Source organism: Bombus bifarius, unplaced genomic scaffold (genome assembly GCF_011952205.1).
Source record: "Bombus bifarius isolate JDL3187 unplaced genomic scaffold, Bbif_JDL3187 scf7180000009565, whole genome shotgun sequence".
NCBI lineage: Eukaryota > Metazoa > Arthropoda > Insecta > Hymenoptera > Apidae > Bombus > Bombus bifarius.
In genome coordinates, this window is record NW_022885198.1 from 267,379 (window position 1) to 289,786 (window position 22,408).

The 22,408-nt window shown below is 32.6% G+C and overlaps 5 protein-coding genes across 8 annotated transcripts; 2 read left to right on the top strand and 3 right to left on the bottom strand.

The window, feature by feature from the left end:
• Window positions 1-45: 45 nt before the first annotated feature.
• On the bottom strand, window positions 46-1,910 carry LOC117215375 (60S ribosomal protein L6). Its single transcript, XM_033461747.1, has 4 exons — window positions 1,893-1,910; window positions 1,155-1,361; window positions 522-795; window positions 46-444 (listed from the first exon to the last, which is right to left on the bottom strand). The coding sequence occupies exons 2-4, from the start codon at window positions 1,359-1,361 to the stop codon at window positions 98-100; spliced, it is 828 nt and encodes a 275-aa protein (XP_033317638.1). The 5' UTR covers window positions 1,893-1,910; the 3' UTR covers window positions 46-97.
• A 1,043-nt stretch (window positions 1,911-2,953) lies between these two features.
• Window positions 2,954-6,909, top strand: LOC117215377 (translocon-associated protein subunit gamma). 2 transcript variants are annotated; one of them, XM_033461750.1, is made up of 5 exons: window positions 2,954-3,187; window positions 3,362-3,489; window positions 3,571-3,662; window positions 3,789-3,990; window positions 6,426-6,909. In XM_033461750.1, exons 1-4 carry the CDS (start codon window positions 3,058-3,060, stop codon window positions 3,985-3,987), a joined length of 549 nt encoding a protein of 182 aa, XP_033317641.1. In that variant the 5' UTR covers window positions 2,954-3,057; the 3' UTR covers window positions 3,988-3,990; window positions 6,426-6,909. The 2 variants fall into 2 exon arrangements, with proteins under 2 accessions (XP_033317641.1, XP_033317640.1); XM_033461749.1 differs by lacking the exon at window positions 6,426-6,909 and having other exon boundaries at window positions 3,789-4,101.
• Window positions 6,669-13,116, top strand: LOC117215378 (troponin C, isoallergen Bla g 6.0301). 2 transcript variants are annotated; one of them, XM_033461753.1, is made up of 6 exons: window positions 6,669-6,982; window positions 8,239-8,269; window positions 10,175-10,318; window positions 10,498-10,617; window positions 11,457-11,588; window positions 12,708-13,116. In XM_033461753.1, the coding sequence occupies exons 1-6, from the start codon at window positions 6,980-6,982 to the stop codon at window positions 12,734-12,736; spliced, it is 459 nt and encodes a 152-aa protein (XP_033317644.1). In that variant the 5' UTR covers window positions 6,669-6,979; the 3' UTR covers window positions 12,737-13,116. The 2 variants fall into 2 exon arrangements, with proteins under 2 accessions (XP_033317644.1, XP_033317643.1); XM_033461752.1 differs by having other exon boundaries at window positions 6,671-7,003.
• A 90-nt stretch (window positions 13,117-13,206) lies between these two features.
• On the bottom strand, window positions 13,207-17,018 carry LOC117215367 (NCK-interacting protein with SH3 domain). The gene is made up of 9 exons (XM_033461733.1): window positions 16,802-17,018; window positions 16,525-16,709; window positions 15,622-16,464; window positions 15,344-15,546; window positions 15,171-15,274; window positions 14,860-15,078; window positions 14,618-14,790; window positions 14,444-14,541; window positions 13,207-14,353 (listed from the first exon to the last, which is right to left on the bottom strand). Exons 1-9 carry the CDS (start codon window positions 16,824-16,826, stop codon window positions 14,263-14,265), a joined length of 1,941 nt encoding a protein of 646 aa, XP_033317624.1. The 5' UTR covers window positions 16,827-17,018; the 3' UTR covers window positions 13,207-14,262.
• A 1,429-nt stretch (window positions 17,019-18,447) lies between these two features.
• On the bottom strand, window positions 18,448-22,143 carry LOC117215370 (eukaryotic translation initiation factor 3 subunit D). Of its 2 annotated transcripts, XM_033461740.1 has the most exons (3): window positions 21,879-22,143; window positions 21,758-21,803; window positions 18,448-20,032 (listed from the first exon to the last, which is right to left on the bottom strand). In XM_033461740.1, the coding sequence occupies exons 1-3, from the start codon at window positions 22,050-22,052 to the stop codon at window positions 18,564-18,566; spliced, it is 1,689 nt and encodes a 562-aa protein (XP_033317631.1). In that variant the 5' UTR covers window positions 22,053-22,143; the 3' UTR covers window positions 18,448-18,563. The 2 variants fall into 2 exon arrangements, with proteins under 2 accessions (XP_033317631.1, XP_033317632.1); XM_033461741.1 differs by lacking the exons at window positions 21,758-21,803; window positions 21,879-22,143 and adding an exon at window positions 20,178-20,223.
• Window positions 22,144-22,408: the final 265 nt, after the last annotated feature.

Below are 22,408 nucleotides of genomic sequence, written 5' to 3' on the forward strand. Positions count from 1 at the left end.
GAATCCGGAACAATTGTGAACATTTATAATCAAGGTCATAAAAAATCTACCTCATGTTTCTGTATTAATTATATATTTGTATTCAAATCACAAAAGATTAGAATTTTAATCTGTGTGGATATTGGCTGCTTCTGAGTCCAAACATCGCTGATAAGTAGGTGAATAGCATCTTCTTCTCTTTGTTTCTCTTGATAGCAGAAATCACAAATTTGTCAACCACTTTCTGATCAGCTTTCCTCTGATCGCTTGCTTTGTACTCGTCCTTCTTTTTGCTGAAGATATCACCTTCTTCCTTCTTCGCGCGTTTCTCGCGTTTTCTCTTGAAATAATCGTCGTTAACATGAGCCGGAATCTTCAAACCAGAAATATTAATACGCGTGGAAGTCGCGATCACATAATTTTGACTAACTCTACGGAGTGGGCAAGCGTTGATCAAGAAAGGACCTATTTTAAAAAGCATTTTGATATTTTAATTTATCATATTAATATTTTACTATATAATAACTTCAAATAAATCTCACCTGTAATTAAGAGTAAACCACTCTTAAGTTGCTTTAAGAAAACAACACGTTTTCCTTTATGAGCACCAGCTAATAGGATACAAATTGTTCCTGGTTTCAAGGAAGGTCTCAGATAACGACGATGGTCACGGAAGCATTTCTTAGCATGGTGTACAGTTACTGGATCTGCAGTAGGGTAGTTTGCACGCCTCTTCTTTAATAATACAATACGTTTCTCTCCATTTTTGTCACCACTAATCTTCTTTTCAATAGTGACTGGTTTCTTAGGCTTAACCTATAATTACCATTAAATATTTAGAATTAAACATTTATCAAAAAGTATAAACATTATATGAAAATATATTACTCTTCTTGATTACATAGTTCTTTGTACCATTTCAAAACATTTAAGAAAATCGAAATTATATATATTATAATTATATAGTCATTATTTTATAACAATATTCAATTACAATAAAGAGATTGAATAATAAATATATCTTTATTGTATATTTACTTAAAAGGTAAAAAGCATAAGGAACTTCAAATATTTCTACATATCCTAAGAAATGAAGAACTTCTAGATGAAACTTTTAAATTAACAAAAGTAATATTAACAAAAATAAATAGAACATGTGACATCATTAGACATACAGTTTTTGGAGTCTTGGAGTCAATGAATTTGTAGATGGCTTTCTTGTGGTACATACGGGTTCGGCTAAACCTATAAACACCATTTCCTAAATTGTAATTTCGAGGCCTAATACGACCTTTCTTTACACCTTTTTTAATCTCCACAGGAGCACTTTTGTTCTCTGGAGACTTCGCCTTTGATTCTTTTTTTTCCTTTGTGTTCGTCATCTAGAACATAAATATAAATTCATTGTAATACAACTATTTATAGATAGCATAATAATCACGCACTTATATTTTGTCCGAATATTCATTCTAAACAATAAATTAATGCTAGAATAGTCGACAAAATTGTATATAAAGTTTCAATAGAGTTTTATTTTAATATATTTCTATTATCGTAATCTTTTATTAAACATATCCATCATGTTTTGCAGAGGTTATGTCACGTTTTCGTAAATCTTAAATTTCAAACAAAAAATAGCCGATAATTGGGCTAAACTCTTTATAAAATATTATTAAGATTTTAAAATTAGGGAAATGAATGTAATTTCTTGTTATAAGCCAACAAAATGTTATATTCTAACCTTTCCAAGTTAAAATTAATCAAATTTAAAAATATATTTACAGAAAATATGGTATTTTTTTTAAAGAAGAAGTCTAAAATGTATAAAATTTGATAAAATATATAGTTTTTCTCTTATTACAACAAAAGATTACTTGGATAATATTAGTTGTGTTGATCTAATTCCATCTTACCGTAAATCGTACGACTAAAAGAACCTACACCAACATATATTCTGTCTTCTTCTGCAGTTATGTTGTGTCTTTGTCTGAAACATTCATGGTTTTAGATAGTATTTAACATATGCATGTGTCACGCATGCGTAGACCGTCCTTTTTGGTACCTTTTTGGCCCTCCATGTTGATTTTATAGGATTCACTCGGCGAATGCTTTCCCCTAGTGAGTGACATATTCCAAACCACGGTCATATAAACATATATATGATCATGTTACTACATAGACAAATAAATAGATCCACAGTTGCAAAAAGGTTGTAGAGAACATCCTATGTTATAATTGTTGACTTTTCACAATTAATCTCGACTACGGTCATATAAACAGGTTTCGACACTTACATACCGATGCCTAGGGAAAATCATCCGAAAATTGAATCGTGACTAGTTGTGAAAGATAAACATGGAGGGCAAGAAGGTTTTCATTCTGCGCCTGCATGACATGCCATGAATGACTCAAATAGAGACAGAGATACTCTATTTATCTCTGTCTGTCTCGCAAGAATGCGAATTTTGTCGTCTTCCATGTTGGTTTTTTACAACTAGTCATAATTCAATTTTTGGTCGGTTTTCCCTAACGACTGTCGAGATCTGAGATCTCTTCATATGATTGTGGCCGAAACTTGTTTATATGATTTTATATGATCATGAGCTTCAGTCTATGAGTGTCGAGAGGTCGAGATCTTTTTACGGATATGATCGTATCCTGTATATCACTAGATTCTGATATCATCGATGATCTTATATATACATTTTTTATATTAATATTGCTTGGGAAAGAAGGTAGCCATATACATTAAATAATTTTCTAAATGTTTCCTAAATGTAATAGCATTTCCTCGATAAATTTTTTAATTGGCAGAAAATAGACTAAATGTGGAAAAAGATAGATTTCTTCGTAACCAACTAAAATGTGATAAGGAACTTCTTAGAAAGTACTTTAGATGGCAGAATTTGTGCTTTCATTGAAATGACGTTTCTGTGGACACGTTGTCACACGAATCTCCACACAGTCCGCTTATGCGCATGCGTTCCAGAAAGCTAAGAAGATTTTCGATTCGCGCGGAAGTAGTGTGATTGTTTTGGAGAAAATTGAAGGGATCTGAGTGTAAAGTGGCATAAAATAATGTCAGGAAAATCGAAAGCATTTACCAAAGAAGAAGAGCTTCTTCTTCAAGACTTCTCGCGGAATGTGTCAACAAAATCTTCAGCGTTATTTTACGGCAATGCTTTTATCGTTTCGGCTATCCCCATCTGTGAGTACACATTCTCAAACTGTCTAGAAATATGATTTATACCGCTACTTTGTTGATATTTATAAATTTTATAATAAATTTTAGTATACGTTTGTATTATGGTTTTGTAAGGAAATAAGTAGTTGCATGGAAACTATAGCGTTTTTGAAGATAACCTCTATCTTTTTGTTACAGGGCTTTTTTGGAGAATTCACTTGATTGACATCTACGCTAATTTAATTTCCTTCGTTTTAGTAACATTAGCGAGCACATATGCTCTTGCTCTCGCGTATAAAAATACAAAATTCGTGTTAAAGCATAAGGTATATATAGAATCACAACAAAATGTTTTATTAGCACAATGTTATGGGATTTACTGAAAAAGACTTTATATTTTTTAATAGATTGCAGTAAAAAGGGAAGATGCAGTGACAAAGGAAATGAGCAGAAAGTTATCAGAAGACAAGAAGATGAGCAAGAAGGAAAAGGATGAAAGGTAAAAAGATTATTATTTGCAGATTATTAAGTACAAAGTATATTAAACATATATATATATATATATATATATATATATATATATATATATATAACTGAAATACATGTAAAATAATTAAATTTTCAGAATTTTATGGAAGAAAAATGAAGTAGCTGATTATGAAGCAACAACATTCTCAATTTTCTACAATAATGCTTTATTCTTAGCTCTTGTAATTGTATCTTCTTTCTACATTCTGAAGACATTCACACCAGCTGTAAATTATGTATTTTCCGTCGGTGCAACGAGCGCATTGTTAGCGCTATTGTCGACTGGAACTCAATAAAATGTATGCTGTGTAGAATGCATGATAATAATCATTTAAGTTACCAAGATACCTGTGTGAAACTCTGTAATTATTTTCATGAGCGAATGGATACATGTAATAAAAATGTTTTTATTTATGATAATTTCATTAATCTGCCATACTAAATTCATTTCTAAACGAAATTATTATTAAAAAATATTTTCATGCCTTCGTAACTTAGATTGCAATTTTAACTGTGTTGTAATAACATCAGAATTATGTGTACTTTATATTTAATTACATAAAAAATAATTGATCATGTTGGTTCCACATCATTTGTCCGATTACAACGTTTGTCAAGCTGGCTAGAAAACAGGGCTGAGGAAATCAATGGGCCGTATGCTTATCTTTCAGAGAATTTCATAATCCTTCTTTTCAGTATTGTTAACAATATTTGTGATACGATAGTAGTTCGAATTATGGCTTACCGACATTTGCAAGAGACTAAATATTTTCATATGAATTAAACCGGTTCTATTGCAGTTGACGAATTATAACGGATCGCAGATTGTAATCCATTATACGCAGTCCAACATTGGCCATTCTAATGCTTTATTTGCTTGTTTAACTTGGACTTGCGCCAGCGTATAACCCGTCGAAAGAAAATCTCTCGCCAAATTGTATATTCTATTCCTGTGCAGAAGTGAAAATGTAAACATTCACTTATACTATACCGTGTTATTATCACTTGCATTTTGTTGCATAAGAGTCGCTGCACTTCGATATACACATAAACATATGTAATTGGAAATTTAAATTAATCGTTTGCTATGAGAAATTGTGCTATGATGTACAGTTTGTATCTCATTGTCAGGGATAAAAGATTTATTGATTTATGTTTATTAGGACTTTTACTACGTCTTTAAACGCTTGCATATTGTGGAATAAACTTGTGCGTTTCGAAGGTTTTTACAACGTGAGAAACGCATATTGGCACAATCGAGATTGTGCATTTGGCAAAGACATATCAGTTTCCTTGTTTGATTTATACCACCACGTGATATTCACGTAATTTAAGCAATTTTCTTCGGATAAATTGAGATTCGATTATTACGCAGGAAATAACAAAAATTGTACCTAGATATTCGATGGTTGCTTGGATGGTGGCGATCGCCGATGATTAGTAATTTACAGCTTTTACTATGCAACGTGTTACTTAGCTGTGTGCATTTTGGATCTTTTCCAAATGTTGAACCACCTTTTCCAGACAACCCGCCGATTCTTCCGAATGATTCGGGTTACCTAACTCATTTTATTATCCGGCACTTTTTTATCAATAACTATTTCGTTACGTGTTTTACTATTGTGATTGATCTGCAGTTGACAAAATCTCGAAGAAATGAACAGTTTCAGGTTTCTGTGTACAATGAGATTTTTGTTGTTCGTTCGATCTCAGGTTCACGCTGCATTTCAACGTCAAACAGTCGAGTTAGCTAATGTTACACAATTTATGAGTTGTTAGAACTCCCCTTGTCATCAAAACAATTACATCATGCACCAAGAAAGCGGACCGTTTTATTTGAATACATACGATCGAAATTTGGAACTTGTGTAATGAATAGAGAAATTTAGTAGTTCACTAATTGTATATGAAATTGATTTGAGCATAGAAAGCTCGTAAGCATTCTGAGCAATAGCATTCTGAAATTTGGGCAATTCTTCTAATTAATTTATGTCGTGTAAACATATCGCGGATAACATCGTACTCTAGACATTAAACAATGATATTTCTTTTGTTTTCTCGTTGCAGAGTGAAGGTCTTGTCTTAATTCCAAACTATAAGTTTCACATCGATTTCACCACTGTATGCCTTTGTCGTTTTACTGTCGTTTACGCTGACCGCAGAATTTTCATTCTCTATTTTTGTTCTGGTACAGCAATATCGTTTTCCTCTTCTCAAAAAGACGTACACGCGACACATAGTCGTTTCAATGAACAAGAATCAAGTGAATACGTTGTTCCAGCGCGCGTCTAAAATTAAAAAGGAATTCATTCCGTCACAATTTCTTCGCTACAACCTCCTCTGCTACATAATTTCAATCCTGAATTATTTATGATGTTGCACGATACTTTCCTCGTAAAAAAAACTTCTGCTCACCTTTATAATCCGTTTACAATGATTATATCTAGAGGCAATGAGATTTGTATTCTGCTTTCCTTTGAAATAGTTTATATTATATTGAAAAGCAGAATTCGAGTATTTTAACACCCCGTTAATTTAAAGAATACTACAAAGTTCAAAATAATGGAGCTTTAAAGCTTTATATAGTTATAGAAGTTTACCTAAACATAAATCAAACTTAAAATTAAAAAGAAATATATATATGTGTATGCTTGTCATTATGTACGTGTACAGATAATTTATATGATGAAGTCCAGAATATAGATACAACTAATAAGAATCCATCTGATTTTAGAGATACCGCGGGAGGAAAGAATAAACGAAGGGGGTCAGAGTCTGGAGTATCGAGGAACGAAAAGACGGCCCTGATTTCGAGCCTCGCGGCATCATCTGCGTCTGCATCCCAGAAATAGCGCAAGCGCCTTTCCAAAAGCTTTAAGGCCCGTGAAGAAGCGGATAGAAGAAGCTGACGATTGGCTGGAGGTTGCGGGGTGCGGTCCGGCATCGCCACGCAACCGCTATATCCTCCTTTTCGAATATTACCGCGACGATGGCCGTTTCTCGTGACAGTGTTCGACAGACAGCAACCATACCACCTACGTTCTAACGACGTAGAGAACGTAGAGAACCGCCACGATTTTCTATTTTTCTCGTCGCGAATAATCAATTTATCATTCGCATTCTCCACGACGGTTTTTTTCGTCGTGTTCGATTGTCGTAGCCGCAGTGTTTCTTAAGTTCTTTCTTTATGAGTAAATTCGTTTGTTAATTTCAACAAGCAAAAAGAAAGTAAAACGTTCAAAGTAAAAAACAAAAAGTAAAAAAAAGTAAAAAGAGAATCGCGCCACCATGGTATGTTCTATTGATGATATCGTAAGTCGTCGCCCTGGTAAACATACACGTTTTCCTATTGTATATTCTCTCTATTTATTTATTGTATTTTTTTCTCTTTTTCTGGTCTAATTCATCACTGTGCCTCGCCTTATCTCTATGGTTTCTCTTCACTCTTCATTCTTCACTTTTCGCTCTTGTCTCGTGTTCGTCGGACGAATTGAAATTTCGAATATTCTATCAAATTGGAAGATATACTGCTCGGAGTAATTCAAGAATCAATTCGAACAGGATGTTTCTCTTTTCAACTTATTTGCCATGGAATCTGTAAGAACGAATGTTCTAATTATTTCGAGTAGTGTATTCAACAAATTTGAGTGTGTTCGCTTCAATTACACGTGTTAAATGTATCAGACACGATGCAACAGGTGTAAATTGATAAGAACGACTACTTCGAAACATTGATTCCTCCGCTTCTGCCGCGGTATGCTTGCAATCTGCATCCACTGTTCTCTCTGTTCTCTTTATTTCTCTTTTTTTCATTGTAATATCTCTTCTGGCCTGATCTGACTTTTGTTTTAGAATTTTTTACTTTTTACTTGTCTAAACAATAACAGTGGTTATGACCTAACAGCGACCGAAATCGGAGATTATCGGTCCAGAGATGCGAGGTTTTGGAAACGTGATTGTTTCTTACACGGCGAATTTCCTCGGGCCGTCCCTCCTCATGTTGATTTATTAATTAATTTATAACCAAAATAAATAACCATTTGTTAATTAAATTAGAATTGGATTAAATAATAATGTGCGTCTTAATATTTATCATTATGTTCAAAAATAATGTATTACGAATGTAAGAAAAATTGTTGAGTGAAATGTGAAATCGACAAGAAGAAGGAATATAGCCCGATGTCTCACTATTCACGATCGTTTCTACTTTGTTCAGTTCCAAGCGTCGCAAAACTCGGGACAACTTTTTCAATTTGCACTCTATTGCAACCATTAGTATTAATCGAGTAACAATGGATAATAATAATACAAAAGAAATAATATTCAATTACATTAAGAGAAGACAGAAATAATGCACGAACTTTCTAAAAGGGAAGAATCGCTAAGTTAACCATGCACGTCCACTTGGAAATCTCTTCGAATTAATTCTAATAGAGTAAAGGAACGATGTTTAAACTGATCAAGATCGATTTACGATTGATTGAAACTTTCCTTTTTCCGCTCGATCTGCGATACGGCTGTCAAATTTCATTTTTCTCTGTTCGCAGGCCGACGAACTTCCCCCTGAACAAATTGCGGGTAGGTACATCAACCAGTTATTAGATATTAATATCCTAACGTTCAACATTCTATAACCACGAATTAACAGCAAATAACGTCTTTAATCCACGAGATCAGTGACAATTCAATTTTTAATTATGAAAATGAATTCGTGATCTAAAGAACGCTTCGCAACATCGATACCCTAGTCTAGGTTTTTCAAATCGAATAAGGAGTTTAAAGGAAAATGGCGCAAGTGATTATGTCTTTAACTTGAGAAAGTTGCGGTTAAAGATAATCTTAAAAAGCATATCTGTATGTTTGTTTCTAAGCTTAACTTTATGTGTAACTTACTATAAAGTAAAAACTTTTGTGTTATTTTTCTTAAATAAAAACAAATCTTTTATTTATCTAAGGAAGATTTCTGTTATTAAATCAACACAAAAATTCGTTGAAAATTCAGAAATAAAAACCCGAAAACGGAGTCTTTGACAAGTGTCACGATACAACTGGGCGCACCATTCTTGGCTTTCCGGTATTTCGCGTCGAAATCGTATCATGTTTACTGAACACCGTGTGCTAAATTTAGCAAAGGTTTACTGTTTCTTCTTTATGTTTCCCTTTCGGCTGCTTAATCCTTCACGTCAACGAGAAGGGAGCTTGTTTAACCTATCCAGGTTATTTCTATCCATTTCGCTGTGGGGGTTAATCATTCCGGAGCATACCGTCGCTATATGGGTAACCCAAGATGTATCTGTAGGTACAACCTGTTCATAGTTTTATATCGGAAACTACGTTTCGAACAAGAAAAGAACGATCTCTGTTCAAATGCCAATCTGAGAACAAAGAAACTCTGTTCGGAAACCGTATGATTTCGACATACGTCAAGGCGACGTGGTAGTAGAAATGGGGGAAAATATAGCACTCGTGTACAAGAGGGGAACTTCCCAAAGATTTGGAAGACTTCCATGGATCCAATTTTCATTGTAGTTTTCTGTTATATCAAGATTCGATATAATCTGATTAGAGAATTTGTTTAAAATTTTTAAGAGGAAAGATAAAAACGAAGCGACGAATAAACGGCTCAGACAAGTTATTTGGACGGCACGTTCCTAGAGTTTATTTGTGCTTCAATTCAATCGGGGGCAGCCGGTATAGGCTGCCTATGTATAGCTACAGAACCGCCTTACTCGCCTTAGTGTGATGAGGAGGTATCGTGTGACGATTCGATCGGAGAGAATCGGATCGGTAAAAATAGAGGAAAGATTCTCCAATAGAATCGAAAAATAGAAACTCGTACGTTTCGCTGTCTCTAAAAAACGAAACATCCGGGCTATAATTGCTAGACGAAGGTATCTGTCTTCTATTAAATATGTATGGCATTCGTTAGATTTTTCAAGCTAATATCGAACAGAAAACTATTACATTATTAATCTATAATGAAACCATTCAAAGCAATTCTTTAGTTAGTTTTTATTTCATTATTATCCATACAAACATTATATTTTATATAATTTAGAAGAAAAGCTCATAGAAAAAAAGATGAATACTTTTGGCTGCCTCACGAAATTGCTTTTCTTTTACATAAGGATATTGAATGAAATGGATATTTTTTAAAAGGAGAGATTATTAGAAGATCAGTAAAAAATAAACAATTGCATAAATTAGTTCAAAATTTCTACACACTGTCAGTCAACAACGATAAATAAACATTTTAACCAGCGTGAACGATGATGCATCAAGCTAAATAAGCTTTGAGCCAGAATCGTGAGCGAAAGGGCATTAACATCGGTTTCTAAATTTGTAACCGTACCATAGACAAATTTTGACGCGGTGGAACACCACTTACGAGTAGTCAGATTTTTCCCCTAAAACATACATATTATCTTCAACCTGATGTTTCACGTTCCACTAAAAAAATATTTAAATTTATAATTTTTTCAGTCCTTCGCAAAGCGTTCGACAGCTTTGATAGGGAGAAGAGTGGTAGCATTCCTACCGATATGGTGGCCGATATCCTCAGATTAATGGGTCAACCCTTTAACAAAAAGATTTTGGACGAACTAATCGAAGAAGTTGATGCAGACAGTACGTAGTATAAATCCGATGTTTATCTTTGCCAGATACTCGTGTGATATTCGCAGTTTGTCCTATTTTATTGACTATAGAAGCTTATTTAAAATTTTGTCATTTTATGTATTAATTTAATTTAACAATAAGATAAACTAACGCAGATTTCTGAATGGAATTTTGTTTTTAATTGATAGAATCCGGTCGTCTGGAGTTTGAAGAATTCGTCACGTTAGCCGCAAAATTCATTGTTGAAGAAGATGCGGAAGCCCTGGAAAAAGAACTTCGAGAGGCTTTCAGGCTCTACGACAAAGAAGGTAACTAAATATATGTTTTACTCAGTAACACTATTCTATGGCGTCTTCCTTTTCATTATCTCCTATTTTATTGGATAGCTAACATAGATATAAGCAATTTGTTTTCTTCTTGTAAGAATGAAAGGGACGCAAAAAGAAGTCCGAAAACATGTTTGTCTCGTGAGTGTTTTTGTATTGTGAAAGACGTTTGTCTGACTGAGCCAAGGAAGATTCCTTTGAAAACACACAATTTCACTGTTGTTGATAATTGTAGTATCTACTTTTTACTCTATATAATCTACCGATACTCTTGCATCTCAGTTTCTTCATCCTCGCCAATTTTTTATACGTATTTTTCCTGCGTCTTAAATTAAAACACCATATTAACACCAAACCATAAATGCTGTAAATCCATTACTATAATCATTCGGGATCTCAGATAAATTAGATATTGAAATGAATGGAAATGGTAGAGGAAAAATGGCGTGAAAGAAGAAAGAAAGATATATTGACCGACCGAGAATAACCGATTCTGCGAAACCTGCACTACGTAAAAACATTGCCGTTCTCCGTTTCGTATCAGGGAAATGAAAGCCGACCGAATTTGAAAAGGCTTACGCCTGTGGGAACACGGCCAAGAATTGAGCTCGTTTCATCACCCAAGTCTCCATGAATTATGATCCAAAGCCAAAGACTTTCAGAGGTGTATTAATGTGACTACTTCGTTCACCGTTTCCTCCTCTTCACTAATGTACGACGATGAATTATATTTTTCAATCTATAGGTTGAAAAACAACGGTCGATGTTCAAGGAAACTACTCGCTTAGAACTTTTAAATTAAAAGATTTCTTTTGTTATAGGAAATGGTTATATACCCACTACGTGCTTGCGTGAGATCCTCAGGGAACTGGATGACCAATTGACAGATGAAGAACTGGATATCATGATCGAGGAGATCGATTCTGATGGATCTGGCACCGTTGACTTTGATGGTAAGGAAAAATAGAACAACTGTTAGTTAATTATCGTGGACTGGAGATTTAAGCGTGGACTGTTTTCTTGACAATTGGACTTATTTTATTTTATAGGTTGTGTAGTTATTGTTTTGGAAATACTCTTAAATTCATATTAATCGTATCCAACATTTTGATAAATGTTTTCAAAGTATAATTAGTAAGAGAATAAATAGTATGTGATATCATTTGTTATCACGCTGGAGAGCCCGCACGTGCTGTCTGCTGAGTACATTGGGGTATATTTATACATGAGCGGCGAATCAGGACCATCGACCTCTCTTACTTCACTATTTATTTTATTACTTACTTACTAGTTCAAGAGATTAGCGTAATCTTTTATAGCTCTAAATCTTCAAATCTGTTAGAATCTTTTCCGTTACAATAATCCATTTCTTCTTACAATGAACTTCTTTTACTTTTCGTCTACTCTAAAGATTTACTATGAAGATGTACAGAATATTTAATATTTAGAATATCCGTGTTTACAAAATAGTGGGATATTCTAAGCTTTTACACAAAATCTTTCAACTTTCTAACGATTGCGTATTACACAAACTACACCCATTCCAACCCAATTCCAACATTGATACAGAAATCTTGGCATCTTTCTCCATTTCCTAGAACGACGAACATACTTCATCGTTTATCAACAATAATTTATTTCAATGTAACATTGCCAATAGTTACAAAGTATACGAATCAATAAATAAGTTTCAAATGTGTTTACAAATTCGAGGAAAAATGTAACTGCTTCCTTTGTTTTGGATAGATGTGTCTTTGATAGATTGAAAACTGCTAATTGTTAATATTTCTCTGACATGTCATATTTCACATGTTACTACATATATGTACATATTCTCTAAGTCTATAAAGTGATTTAGATGGCACATATATACACATACTAAGTTTCTTCATCATACGTATCTTTCATGGGCGTTATCATTTTCGCTTCATTTACGTACTTTGTTCGATAACATTAGATAGAATATTTTTAATTTTTTAAGTATATTAAGTATATTTTTAAGTATACAAAATAACGAAATATTTGTTTAATTAAAATATTTAAAAATATGTAAGTAAAATATTTTGTTTCAGAGTTCATGGAAATGATGACCGGAGAATAAATATCCTGGCATGTCAATGTTTCGACTCAAAGACAATACAAGTGCGGCAGTCGCGATCAACTCTCAAACTAATTATCTGCGTGTCTTCTAAAACCCAAAAAAGTTATAATGCAAACGAGAACGGTGCCTAAAAGCGTGCAATGGTTATGTCTCCTAACGTTACGATGCGTGTTCTTCTATCTTAGCTCTTCGTATCTGGGAACGATTTGAAATGTTTTCAGTGTCACGAAAATGGCCTCGTTTGCAGATTTCTCTTCTATTTTAACGAGTGCCGCAATACGGGTCCCAATACATTTGCATCACGCCTACTAAGTTTTTCATCGACAGTATTTATTTGTTGTTAATAAAACTCTATTGAAAAGATATTAAAATTTATTTTTCTTAATGAAAGATGTTCGAACAATAATTTAGTTACAAATCTACATATTGCATAATATTGTTCAGGAGGAAAAACGAAACCAAATCATTAATCGCCTAGACTTTTTATTTCTTTAACATTTGATTCATAATCACAATAATTTGAGATTTCTTTGTAATTGACATCTTAATAGTCATAACTTTAATAAACATAACGCAGTATAATACTTTTAAAAAAATAGAGTAGCTAACAATAGACTAGAAAGTTCGATAACTATAAATGGTGGCACTAATAAACTATGAAATTTTATTCCGACCAACTTGTTCTAAAAATCCTATGGTCGTAATTGTGAGAGTCTCAAAACTCTCTTTCTCTCCCTCTCTCTCTCTCTTGCTAAACAAATTTATAAACTTGTTAATGCGTGTTGACGAGAGAGGATCAAACATAACAGAAGAAATAATGCATGACTTAGAATATTACTTGCACAGACGCGGACTAGACAATTTACAGAGATAATAGAGTATAACTGGTTCGATTAGGATTAAAATCCTTTATTCGAGCGTTGAAGCATTTTCACAGAGAACTGTTATAGATGTTCCCACTATGCAATCAAACTTTTATTTAATATTATATCAGAGCAGTAATTCAGATACTTTTTTAATTCGATATTTTATTCGTGCAGTCAGACTACTTTCATGTACACTAATTTATTTATCTACTATCACGGTACTTGGAATGATTCTATATGTTATTTCCAATGGTCCTCATGCTTAGAACGAGAAAAAGTTTCTTTCTCACATATACATATCTATATATGTATGTATATACAATATATAATAATTTCTAAATGCTGATTTATGTGTCTTTTTTATCTTTTTTGTATCCTTTTTTAACTAGAATAAATAGTATTGTTTACTAGAAAGATTAAAACGAGAAAAAAATATAATCTGATGCGCTTAAGATTCTGCGAATCGTGTGTGCGTTTTTGATATAGTAGCTGAGCAAAATATTTGCAAAATAGAAATATTAGAAAAATAAAGAAGTTTTTTGATCGGTAACTTGATTTTCTTCGTCGCTCCTGCTCATGGTACGTACCGGAATCTTCTTATACGAGAGTTTGCAAATCGTCATCCTCCAAGCTTTTATTACTGGGAGGTGACAACAAATGTCACATTTTAAACAAATGGGGAAATTCATTGCTAATTTCGCGTACGGATTGTTGATCTTCCTGACTTTCTCCAGTCTCCTCACAAAATATTCTACAATATATATTTTTTTACATTATGACAGTGATAACAGTTATGTTATGGTTACGATTATGATACAATAGTACTATGACAAATACAGACCTTGTAAAGCATTTTAATAGGTCTTCTGAACGATACTTATGCTCATTATAACTTGAAGTACGAAGTACTCGTCGACATAATTCCAAATATTGTCTGCGCTGTAATGTCAATAATTATGTCACATCTTTTATTTCTGTAAGAGGGGTAAAAGCATGTACATATATTTCTAAGTACCTTATCACCAGGAAACATATCATATAATTGGCGCAATATAATATCAATTAGAACTTTAACGTCATTTGTATAGAATAGACCTGCTGTGACATCATTGTTGAACAAATCGATAAATAATTTCAGCACAGAATGCGGCGGCGGTGGTTCATGATCGAATATTCGTACAGGATCCTCTATAACAGATTACAGGTTTGCTGGAATTTCAGTTTATTTCATGTAAAATACATCTCGTTTTATCTCACCTTCCCTATTGAATAACAGTAAAATCTTCTCAGTAAAGTTCTTTGCCACTGATCTTTCTTTCAATGCATTTAGAACTATATTTTCCGAATTTGTGAATTGTAAATTGTACGATAGTATTAAATTTACAAACAAATCCGGAATTTGATCTTCCAAATCCATATCAGGTGGATTCTCTATTAAGTCCAAAACAAATGCTATAAAATCCGAACCTAATTGCTCTGTAATAAAACTCAGAATTAAACGTTGTAACATATAGAAAAAAAGTCAGGCGAAGATGTAATAGACGTAACGCATTACCTACTTTACTCACCCAAATGTGTAATTGGCATGGGTTCACCCATTGAAAAAATCATAGTAAGTAATAATGAAGAATAATTTAATTTTGTTACATTTCTAGGATTGCTCCTCATATCTCTGTATTCAAAGATATATCAAGTCATTATTAGAGTGTTATATAAAATAATACAGCTCACCAAATATTACCTTGCTAACTCCATAGGCAATATACTATTTAACATTATAGTCAGGATCACAGAATCTAGACTACACATTACTCCAAATGACTGCAAGAGCAATTGCCTAATAGTCCATCTTGGTTCCATTTGATAATATTGTATCAATATATTAACTCCATTATATTGATTCTGCTGTAAAACATATCTAGATACATTTGCATCTGCATTAGTCTGTGAAATTAACAAATTATTAACTGATAGAAACGGAATAATTAATTTTTTTAATGCAATAAATATATGATATACCAATATAGAAGTGAGTTCTTTTATATAATCAACAATAATAGATTCATCTTCATAAAGCATCCAATTTCTCTGTTGAGAATCTTCCTTACAAGAAGTAAGCTCTGTAAAGATTACTTTCAATCTATTAGCGTCATATGTTTCCTCTATACTCATTTGCGATACCGTGAACGGTGTTTCTAACTGATGCAATAAGGCATCAAAATAATAGCTCACATTTTGGGGCAACAGTTGTTGCAATCCAGAAACAACTACCGTTACTGCTACCTTCGACATTTCGTAGCTTAATTGAGTATTTCTACGTACTTGGTCAAGTAACTGATAAGCAGTATGAGAGTTAATATCACATAATGAACCTTTTTTCTTTATAGGTGAATTAATAGGAGTCTGTCTGATATTGCTCTGAGAGGGACTCTTACGAACTTCTGCCTGAATTTTCTGTGATTCAGAGGAAGACTGATGTGGAAGGGATTGCATCCTTTGATCGTTTGTAGGTGTGCGTTGGCATTGTGGGATAACTGGTGCTTCCTCTTGTTCTGTATTACTGTGCACAGTTGTCTGTGCTGTCATGTATGAAGTGTTACTCTGCACAGTATTAATATCTCCCTCTTGAGTATTACAAACAAGCGATGAACGTATTTCTTTATTAGGTGTTGTATTTCCAAAGTCTGGAGGCATTGGAGCTTGCTTCTTAGGTTTTTTACTAGATTCTGCTTGTTTCTTTTTCTCTATTAATCTCAATAGAAGATCCTGCTTGTCTAACTGTAATCCACTCTGTTTCTTAGTTTCAGCCTTCACACTTCCTATGCAGTCTTCCAGAAATTCGATCAATACTTGAGATGATACCTGGAATGTATTTCATTCTTAAAGATCTTCACATACTTATTACTACAATCTGATCCATACCTTTACAGTGGTGACGTAATTCGAGGGAATATATCCAATCTGGCCGTCTCTGTTAACGACCTGCCACCAATTTCTTTGTTTGGTATTGGTCTGATATAAAATAAAATAATCGCCCTCTTGAAAGCTGAGGGTTTTCGCAAACGTAGCCTTGAAATCGTAGAGAGCTTTAAGCACTTCATAGTTCTCTAATGTGCGTAAAACAATGACAAAAAGGATTAGGTACTTAAGAAATACCATGAAAATTAGCAGCCACAGAGAAATCGATTAACTAACTCACCTAACCTCATAGAATTATCACCCATGATCACGTATCGAAATGGAAAGTAATATTTGTTCAGGAGACAACGCCCAGGTGAGAAGTAAACGGGCGGAGAACTACCTACCACCGTTCACTAATTTCACTTTCATTCGTGCTCGACATATTATTTTTCTACAGTCTCTCTTTTTGTTAGCTAACTACATATATAGAAGAATTCGACAGGGCCCTCTACATCGAAGTTCGAAAGATTGGACATAGCACAGGCCACTGATACATGACACGTGTTATATGTATGTATGTATTAATGTGTATATCAGTGACATAGCTTATGCCACGATTGTATACACAGATCTAACAAGATCCCGTGGTAAGGGTAGACTCTTAATAATGTCATAAGGTGTGTCCCGGTCGTATATACAGGCCGGAAACTTCCGTGGTGAGTGATAGGCTTTTAGTGACCAGATGATGTTGATCAGTTTGTTCGCAATAAGGCATTTTAATCGAAGTCTTAGGATTCGTTATGTAACGCCATTGTGTAAAAACACCCCAGACCTGATTAAAGGGACAAGTACACCACTATAATGATAATAGAGACCAACTTCTGCTTACATATATGAATACTACTTACATATATATATATATATATATACTACTACGAATAGCTGTATATTTGTCTATGATTATATTATTATTTTATGTTAATCTCTAATAAATATTATATGATATAAATATCTTTTTCATTACTAAAAACTTTTGTAAACTCTGAAATCACACTATAATTTTACACCTTCAATAAGAATTTTATAATATTAACATATTTTAATCGTCTATAATATTTTGGACATGATATTATTTACATATATTATAGATAGTGTTAATACATAATTACACAATTATTTAATGAATTAAGAAATACTAAAAACAAACTATCCAATATACGCATTAAATATAAAAGTATTATATATATGTATACATATTTGATTTATAATTATAAGTTACAATTTTATTAAACTTTTTTATTGAAAATAATAATATATATTTAATAATTTAAACATTTTTCTATACTGAATGAAATATTGTATATGTACTTAGTTTAAATACATGGTGAAAAATTATGAAAAGTAGTTTATAGAGTAAGCTCAGTGGCTTAGTTTATATTCTTTACTTTCAATATTTTCATCAAAGGGTGACGTTAGATATGAAATCCTAACTTATCGATTGTAGCGTTCTATAGTGGTCGATTTATAAAGTACAACTCCAGGCATTGAGAGCATTACACCCTCTACTAGAGTTTCCAGGTTTATGTATACAACTGTGCTTACATATCACAGTAGAAATTAACAAATATTTTGGAATTAGAGGCAATATATGAGAAAAAAGCACTTTAGCAAAAGTACTTTATCACCAAAATCTATATAAAATTTAATTAAATCAATGTTGTTTTGTTGCAATATAATGTTTATCATATTGAAAGAAAATAGGAAAATGAAATGAGGAAAACACTTAAGTAATTAATATATATATTAATACATATTTAAAAATGTAACTTTGAATTGGATAAAATAAAATTTAACTACATAATGTTATATATAATTAAATACATAAATATTTTATATTAATGTGAAATTAGTTTGTGAGGTTTCTAGAATTAGATAATAAAAAGCTGAATTGAAAGCAGTTTATTATGCCACTTTCCTCCCTTCTTACAATATGTATTCATAGTACAAATCAGTGACTTTTAACATATTAATTCAGAGAAGTTTAAGAAAATTTAAAACTGTTAACTCTGAAATGCATCATTAACAGGTTCATCGTCATCTTCATCTTCTTCTCCTTCGCTTTCAAACGTGTTATCCGGAATATCATATAATCTTATCATTGGTTTATTTGGATCTTTCATAATTAGATATTTTCCATCTTTCTGTTTCATGCAAATATCAATAATACATCGTAAAATACCCCATGCATTATCCATATTAAGATTGATTTGTGTTGCAAATTCATTTGGCTTATATTGTTGTGTACCAAGAATAACATGTTTACTAGAATCTCTAACCATTGCTCTAGAGACATAACCGAATTTTAATTGGTCTGAACCTGCTAATAATGCTTGGACAGTCCACTTAGCTAATTTGCAAGCATTGTTGCGTAATTCATTTGCTAATACTGCACCACGCTGTGTATCTAATTTTTGCCTCCATTCAACACCATTGGCTAATTTTGAGTCCCATTCATTTAGAGCCTTAATTGTTAAAAATTGAATTTCATTATTAGGACCTTGCATTACAGCATCATGTTCACATCTTGCAACAAGAACAATTCCATTATTTAAATCCCATTTTCTATACCGATATGCAACACTAGCAACATCACCTTCTTCTTCTTCTGAAATAAATGGGTTTCCTTCTTCAAATTTAAATCTAGGTTCAGTAGATTTTAGTACTTGTTGAGAAAAATTATGATTAATAAATGTAGCTTCCAAAGCTAAATTTCTAGGGGAATTTAAAGAATTTCCATCATCCTGAGGAGGTTCAACACTAGTTTCGTTTACAGTTAATAAATCAAACTCAGTATTATCTCGTTTATCAAAGAATAGTTTGTCTCCAATTTTTTCGATTACAATATCCCAAGAGTAGTTGCTACGAGTGCAGCACATTATTGTTGCTAAAATTGCATCTGTAGCATAAACATTTCCTTCTGTTTTTGATAGCTTACGAATTATTGGATCATCAGTAGTGGTGACTGTATGGAAAATTCTATCAATTCTTTGCAATGGCTTTTCGCTTTTGACATTCACTCTGTCATAAGTTTTATCATAATATTCAAGAGAGCCGCAACATAAAATATCTTCTCCATCTTTAATACTAGGTAAAGATAGCTTTGCTAAACGTGGAAAATCCATTTCTTCAATAGTTACCCAATCAGGTCTTACAGTAACGGATGCGTCGCGAATTTTAATTGGTGGTTGATTTTTATGATTACGTAAACCTTGCTGTCTACCCCAACGTTTTGCTTGTCCTTTACGATCTCTCTCGCGAAGCTTTAATTTACCAAGTTGTTGCATTTGGCTCAACGAACCACGCTGGCTTCCACGGCCACGTAAGTTCCTTTGATTATGACGAAATCTGCCACCACGTTGATAAGGCGGTTTTTGTACACGGGTTGTATCAACCAAGTGGAAAGTTGTTTCATCTTCATCATGATAGTATGCATATTGGCTGCCTGAACCAAACTGTGACGTATATTTGTCTGTAAATAATGAAGGTTTTCTTTGTTAAGAAATGAAATATTGTATATAAAATATTAATTTATTAAAGGGAAACCTAAATATAAAATTATTAATTTAATTATTATTTAACCCTTTGCGGATGGAACGGTTCGAAGTCAGCCGTACCGTAAGGCCGAGCTGTTGCCACGATAGTCATTTAAAATTGCCAGCGCACATTTTTGCTTAGACACGATTTTCGTTCATAGTACTCCAAGATGTCAAATTTTAGACACATGCACAGATTCTCCACAGGATAAATAAAATGACACACATATGAGTCTTTTAAATATATGCATATATGAGACGTATGTGTTTCTCGACCATAGCAACGCGTTTACGTGGGATACATATATGAGGAGTCTTCCGACTCTATCAGTCGTTTTTGCCAAACACATATATGAGTTCCTTGGTCAAATTGATGGTTTACACAGAACATATATATCCCGCGGTAATCTGCACAAGGTTAATTTGGTCTAATGTGATCTATCTTATAGTTTTCATATAAAAGGAAAAGAATTACTACCTTTTAATCTTATAATGTCTTTTATAATATTGGATTTACTATTTCAATTAAATAATATATAAATACAAATTAGGTTTATATGACACAGAATGATTTTAAATATATGAGAAATAAAATTGAAAATAATAAAATGAAGCATATAAAATCATATCTGAAATAAAAAAAGTTATTAGTAATATAAATTTGTACTTTATTAAGTATTATATTAATAGTAATCTTATAAGAAAGCATTCTTTTAGAATTTAATAAATAATATTGATTTCTTAGTATTGATCAGCTAATAGTAATTCAAGAAAAAAATTAAATTGAATTTATTTTAACACATTCGTTGCCATGTCGCACATATCTATGTGACGGGTATACTTCTGTGGGGGCCCCGTCACAAAGTATGGGTGACGTTCTTCTTATTGTTTAAAAATTTCTCATGTTATATATGGCTATAACTTATGGTTTATTATATTTTGTTAAAATAACAAGAGTTAGAATTGTAAAACATATTAAACTTAAGTTCCTTAACAAAATTAATAATGTCTACATTGTTATAATTATTAATATACTACCAGTAAGTATAAAGTGAAGATCTCTGCTTATTTTTTATGGTTAGATTATAATTATGATAGATTACAGTTAGATTAAACCTTAATAAGAAATTAATAAATCTAGGACTTATAAATATACACTCCTAAGGAGACTAAAAGTTATTGACTTTTCTTTTATATCATCTGATAGTCTTCGATGAATGTTATTCAAAAATACAAGTTAACGTTTAGGAACCCACCAGTTCAAAAGTTACACGTATGCAAGATTTTACATACAATTTTAGCATATTTTACATGTTACATTAATGTAATGACCAAAACCTAATTCTAATCTTAACTCTAAGCCTAACTTAAATTGGGCAAATTATGGAAACCAATATGGCGTCAAAGTGCATAATGTATAAAACAACTAAAAATACTTTGTTGCATATACACAGAACTTTTGAATTGACAGATTACTTGTATTTTATGATTCTACTTATCGAACACTATTGAATATATAAAAAAGGGTCAAGAATTTTTTTGATCCCCCAAAGTAAAGTTCAGTCGGTAATAAAAATATAATTAGCTAGATTCATAATTATTTCTAATAAATGACTTAATGTTAATGTTAAGGTTAAATAAATGAAATAGATAACACTTACTGGGAAACTTTTTATCTTGGAAAGCTGGTGTAGTCCAGTCAGATATCTATGTCAAAAAATAATATAAATATGTGAAGTATCTCCATAAACAAAGGAAAAAGAAACCACATTTACAACGAACCTTGCCCAATCTGTCGCCCTTTGAGAATGGTTGATAAGGTATATCTTTAAATTGATCAGGTAACTCACAAGGACCCCATCCATCGGGATTATGTTGAATTGCAGGAGCTTGAAAGTGGGCTATCTCTTCTTCTCTGTGAACAGCATCTTCTAAAACAACCACGTCGTCCGTCATTCTGTACTTTTAGTACGAAAGACGTGAGACACGATGGCACAACCTATTTGCCGGAAAGACCGGCGACGCCATTATGCTTTTTACAATAAAAATTCATTCATACTCAAAAAGGAAATATGGTGGCGCCATGTATCGGTGAAAAGTTAACTATTTGTTAGTACTACTGATTCATCGATAGATAGCGCAATCGTGTCCAAATAGTACACTTTGCACAAATTGTACGTAATTAACTACGTACAAACTTGAAACAATATTATGCAGGAAAGATTTATGAGAGTTAAAGCTTTAATGTAATTCCTAAACAGTTCAAAAATTCGCCTTATAAATCTAGAAATTTCATTTTTTAATTTCGTCAT

What these genes read in the sequence shown, in the direction of transcription:
- LOC117215375 (XM_033461747.1), bottom strand. Translation starts at nt 1,361, where the DNA reads ATGACGAACACAAAGGAAAAAAAAGAATCAAAGGCGAAGTCTCCAGAG. An exon ending in ACTCCAAGACTCCAAAAACT is followed by an intron (nt 796 to 1,154) that starts GTATGTCTAATG and finishes TGGTAATTATAG; the next exon opens with GTTAAGCCTAAGAAACCAGT. An exon ending in TGGTTTACTCTTAATTACAG is followed by an intron (nt 445 to 521) that starts GTGAGATTTATT and finishes TTTTTAAAATAG; the next exon opens with GTCCTTTCTTGATCAACGCT.
- LOC117215377 (XM_033461750.1), top strand. Translation starts at nt 3,058, where the DNA reads ATGTCAGGAAAATCGAAAGCATTTACCAAAGAAGAAGAGCTTCTTCTT. An exon ending in AATTCGTGTTAAAGCATAAG is followed by an intron (nt 3,490 to 3,570) that starts GTATATATAGAA and finishes ATTTTTTAATAG; the next exon opens with ATTGCAGTAAAAAGGGAAGA. An exon ending in AAGAAGGAAAAGGATGAAAG is followed by an intron (nt 3,663 to 3,788) that starts GTAAAAAGATTA and finishes TTAAATTTTCAG; the next exon opens with AATTTTATGGAAGAAAAATG.
- LOC117215370 (XM_033461740.1), bottom strand. Translation starts at nt 22,052, where the DNA reads ATGACGGACGACGTGGTTGTTTTAGAAGATGCTGTTCACAGAGAAGAA. An exon ending in AGGGCGACAGATTGGGCAAG is followed by an intron (nt 21,804 to 21,878) that starts GTTCGTTGTAAA and finishes TTTTTGACATAG; the next exon opens with ATATCTGACTGGACTACACC. An exon ending in CCAAGATAAAAAGTTTCCCA is followed by an intron (nt 20,033 to 21,757) that starts GTAAGTGTTATC and finishes CATTATTTACAG; the next exon opens with ACAAATATACGTCACAGTTT.
- LOC117215378 (XM_033461752.1), top strand. Translation starts at nt 6,980, where the DNA reads ATGGTATGTTCTATTGATGATATC. An exon ending in TCCCCCTGAACAAATTGCGG is followed by an intron (nt 8,270 to 10,174) that starts GTAGGTACATCA and finishes TAATTTTTTCAG; the next exon opens with TCCTTCGCAAAGCGTTCGAC. An exon ending in CAGGCTCTACGACAAAGAAG is followed by an intron (nt 10,618 to 11,456) that starts GTAACTAAATAT and finishes CTTTTGTTATAG; the next exon opens with GAAATGGTTATATACCCACT.
- LOC117215367 (XM_033461733.1), bottom strand. Translation starts at nt 16,826, where the DNA reads ATGGGTGATAATTCTATGAGGTTAG. An exon ending in CATGCCAATTACACATTTGG is followed by an intron (nt 15,079 to 15,170) that starts GTGAGTAAAGTA and finishes GTTTTATTACAG; the next exon opens with AGCAATTAGGTTCGGATTTT. An exon ending in ATATGTTTCCTGGTGATAAG is followed by an intron (nt 14,542 to 14,617) that starts GTACTTAGAAAT and finishes TTGACATTACAG; the next exon opens with CGCAGACAATATTTGGAATT.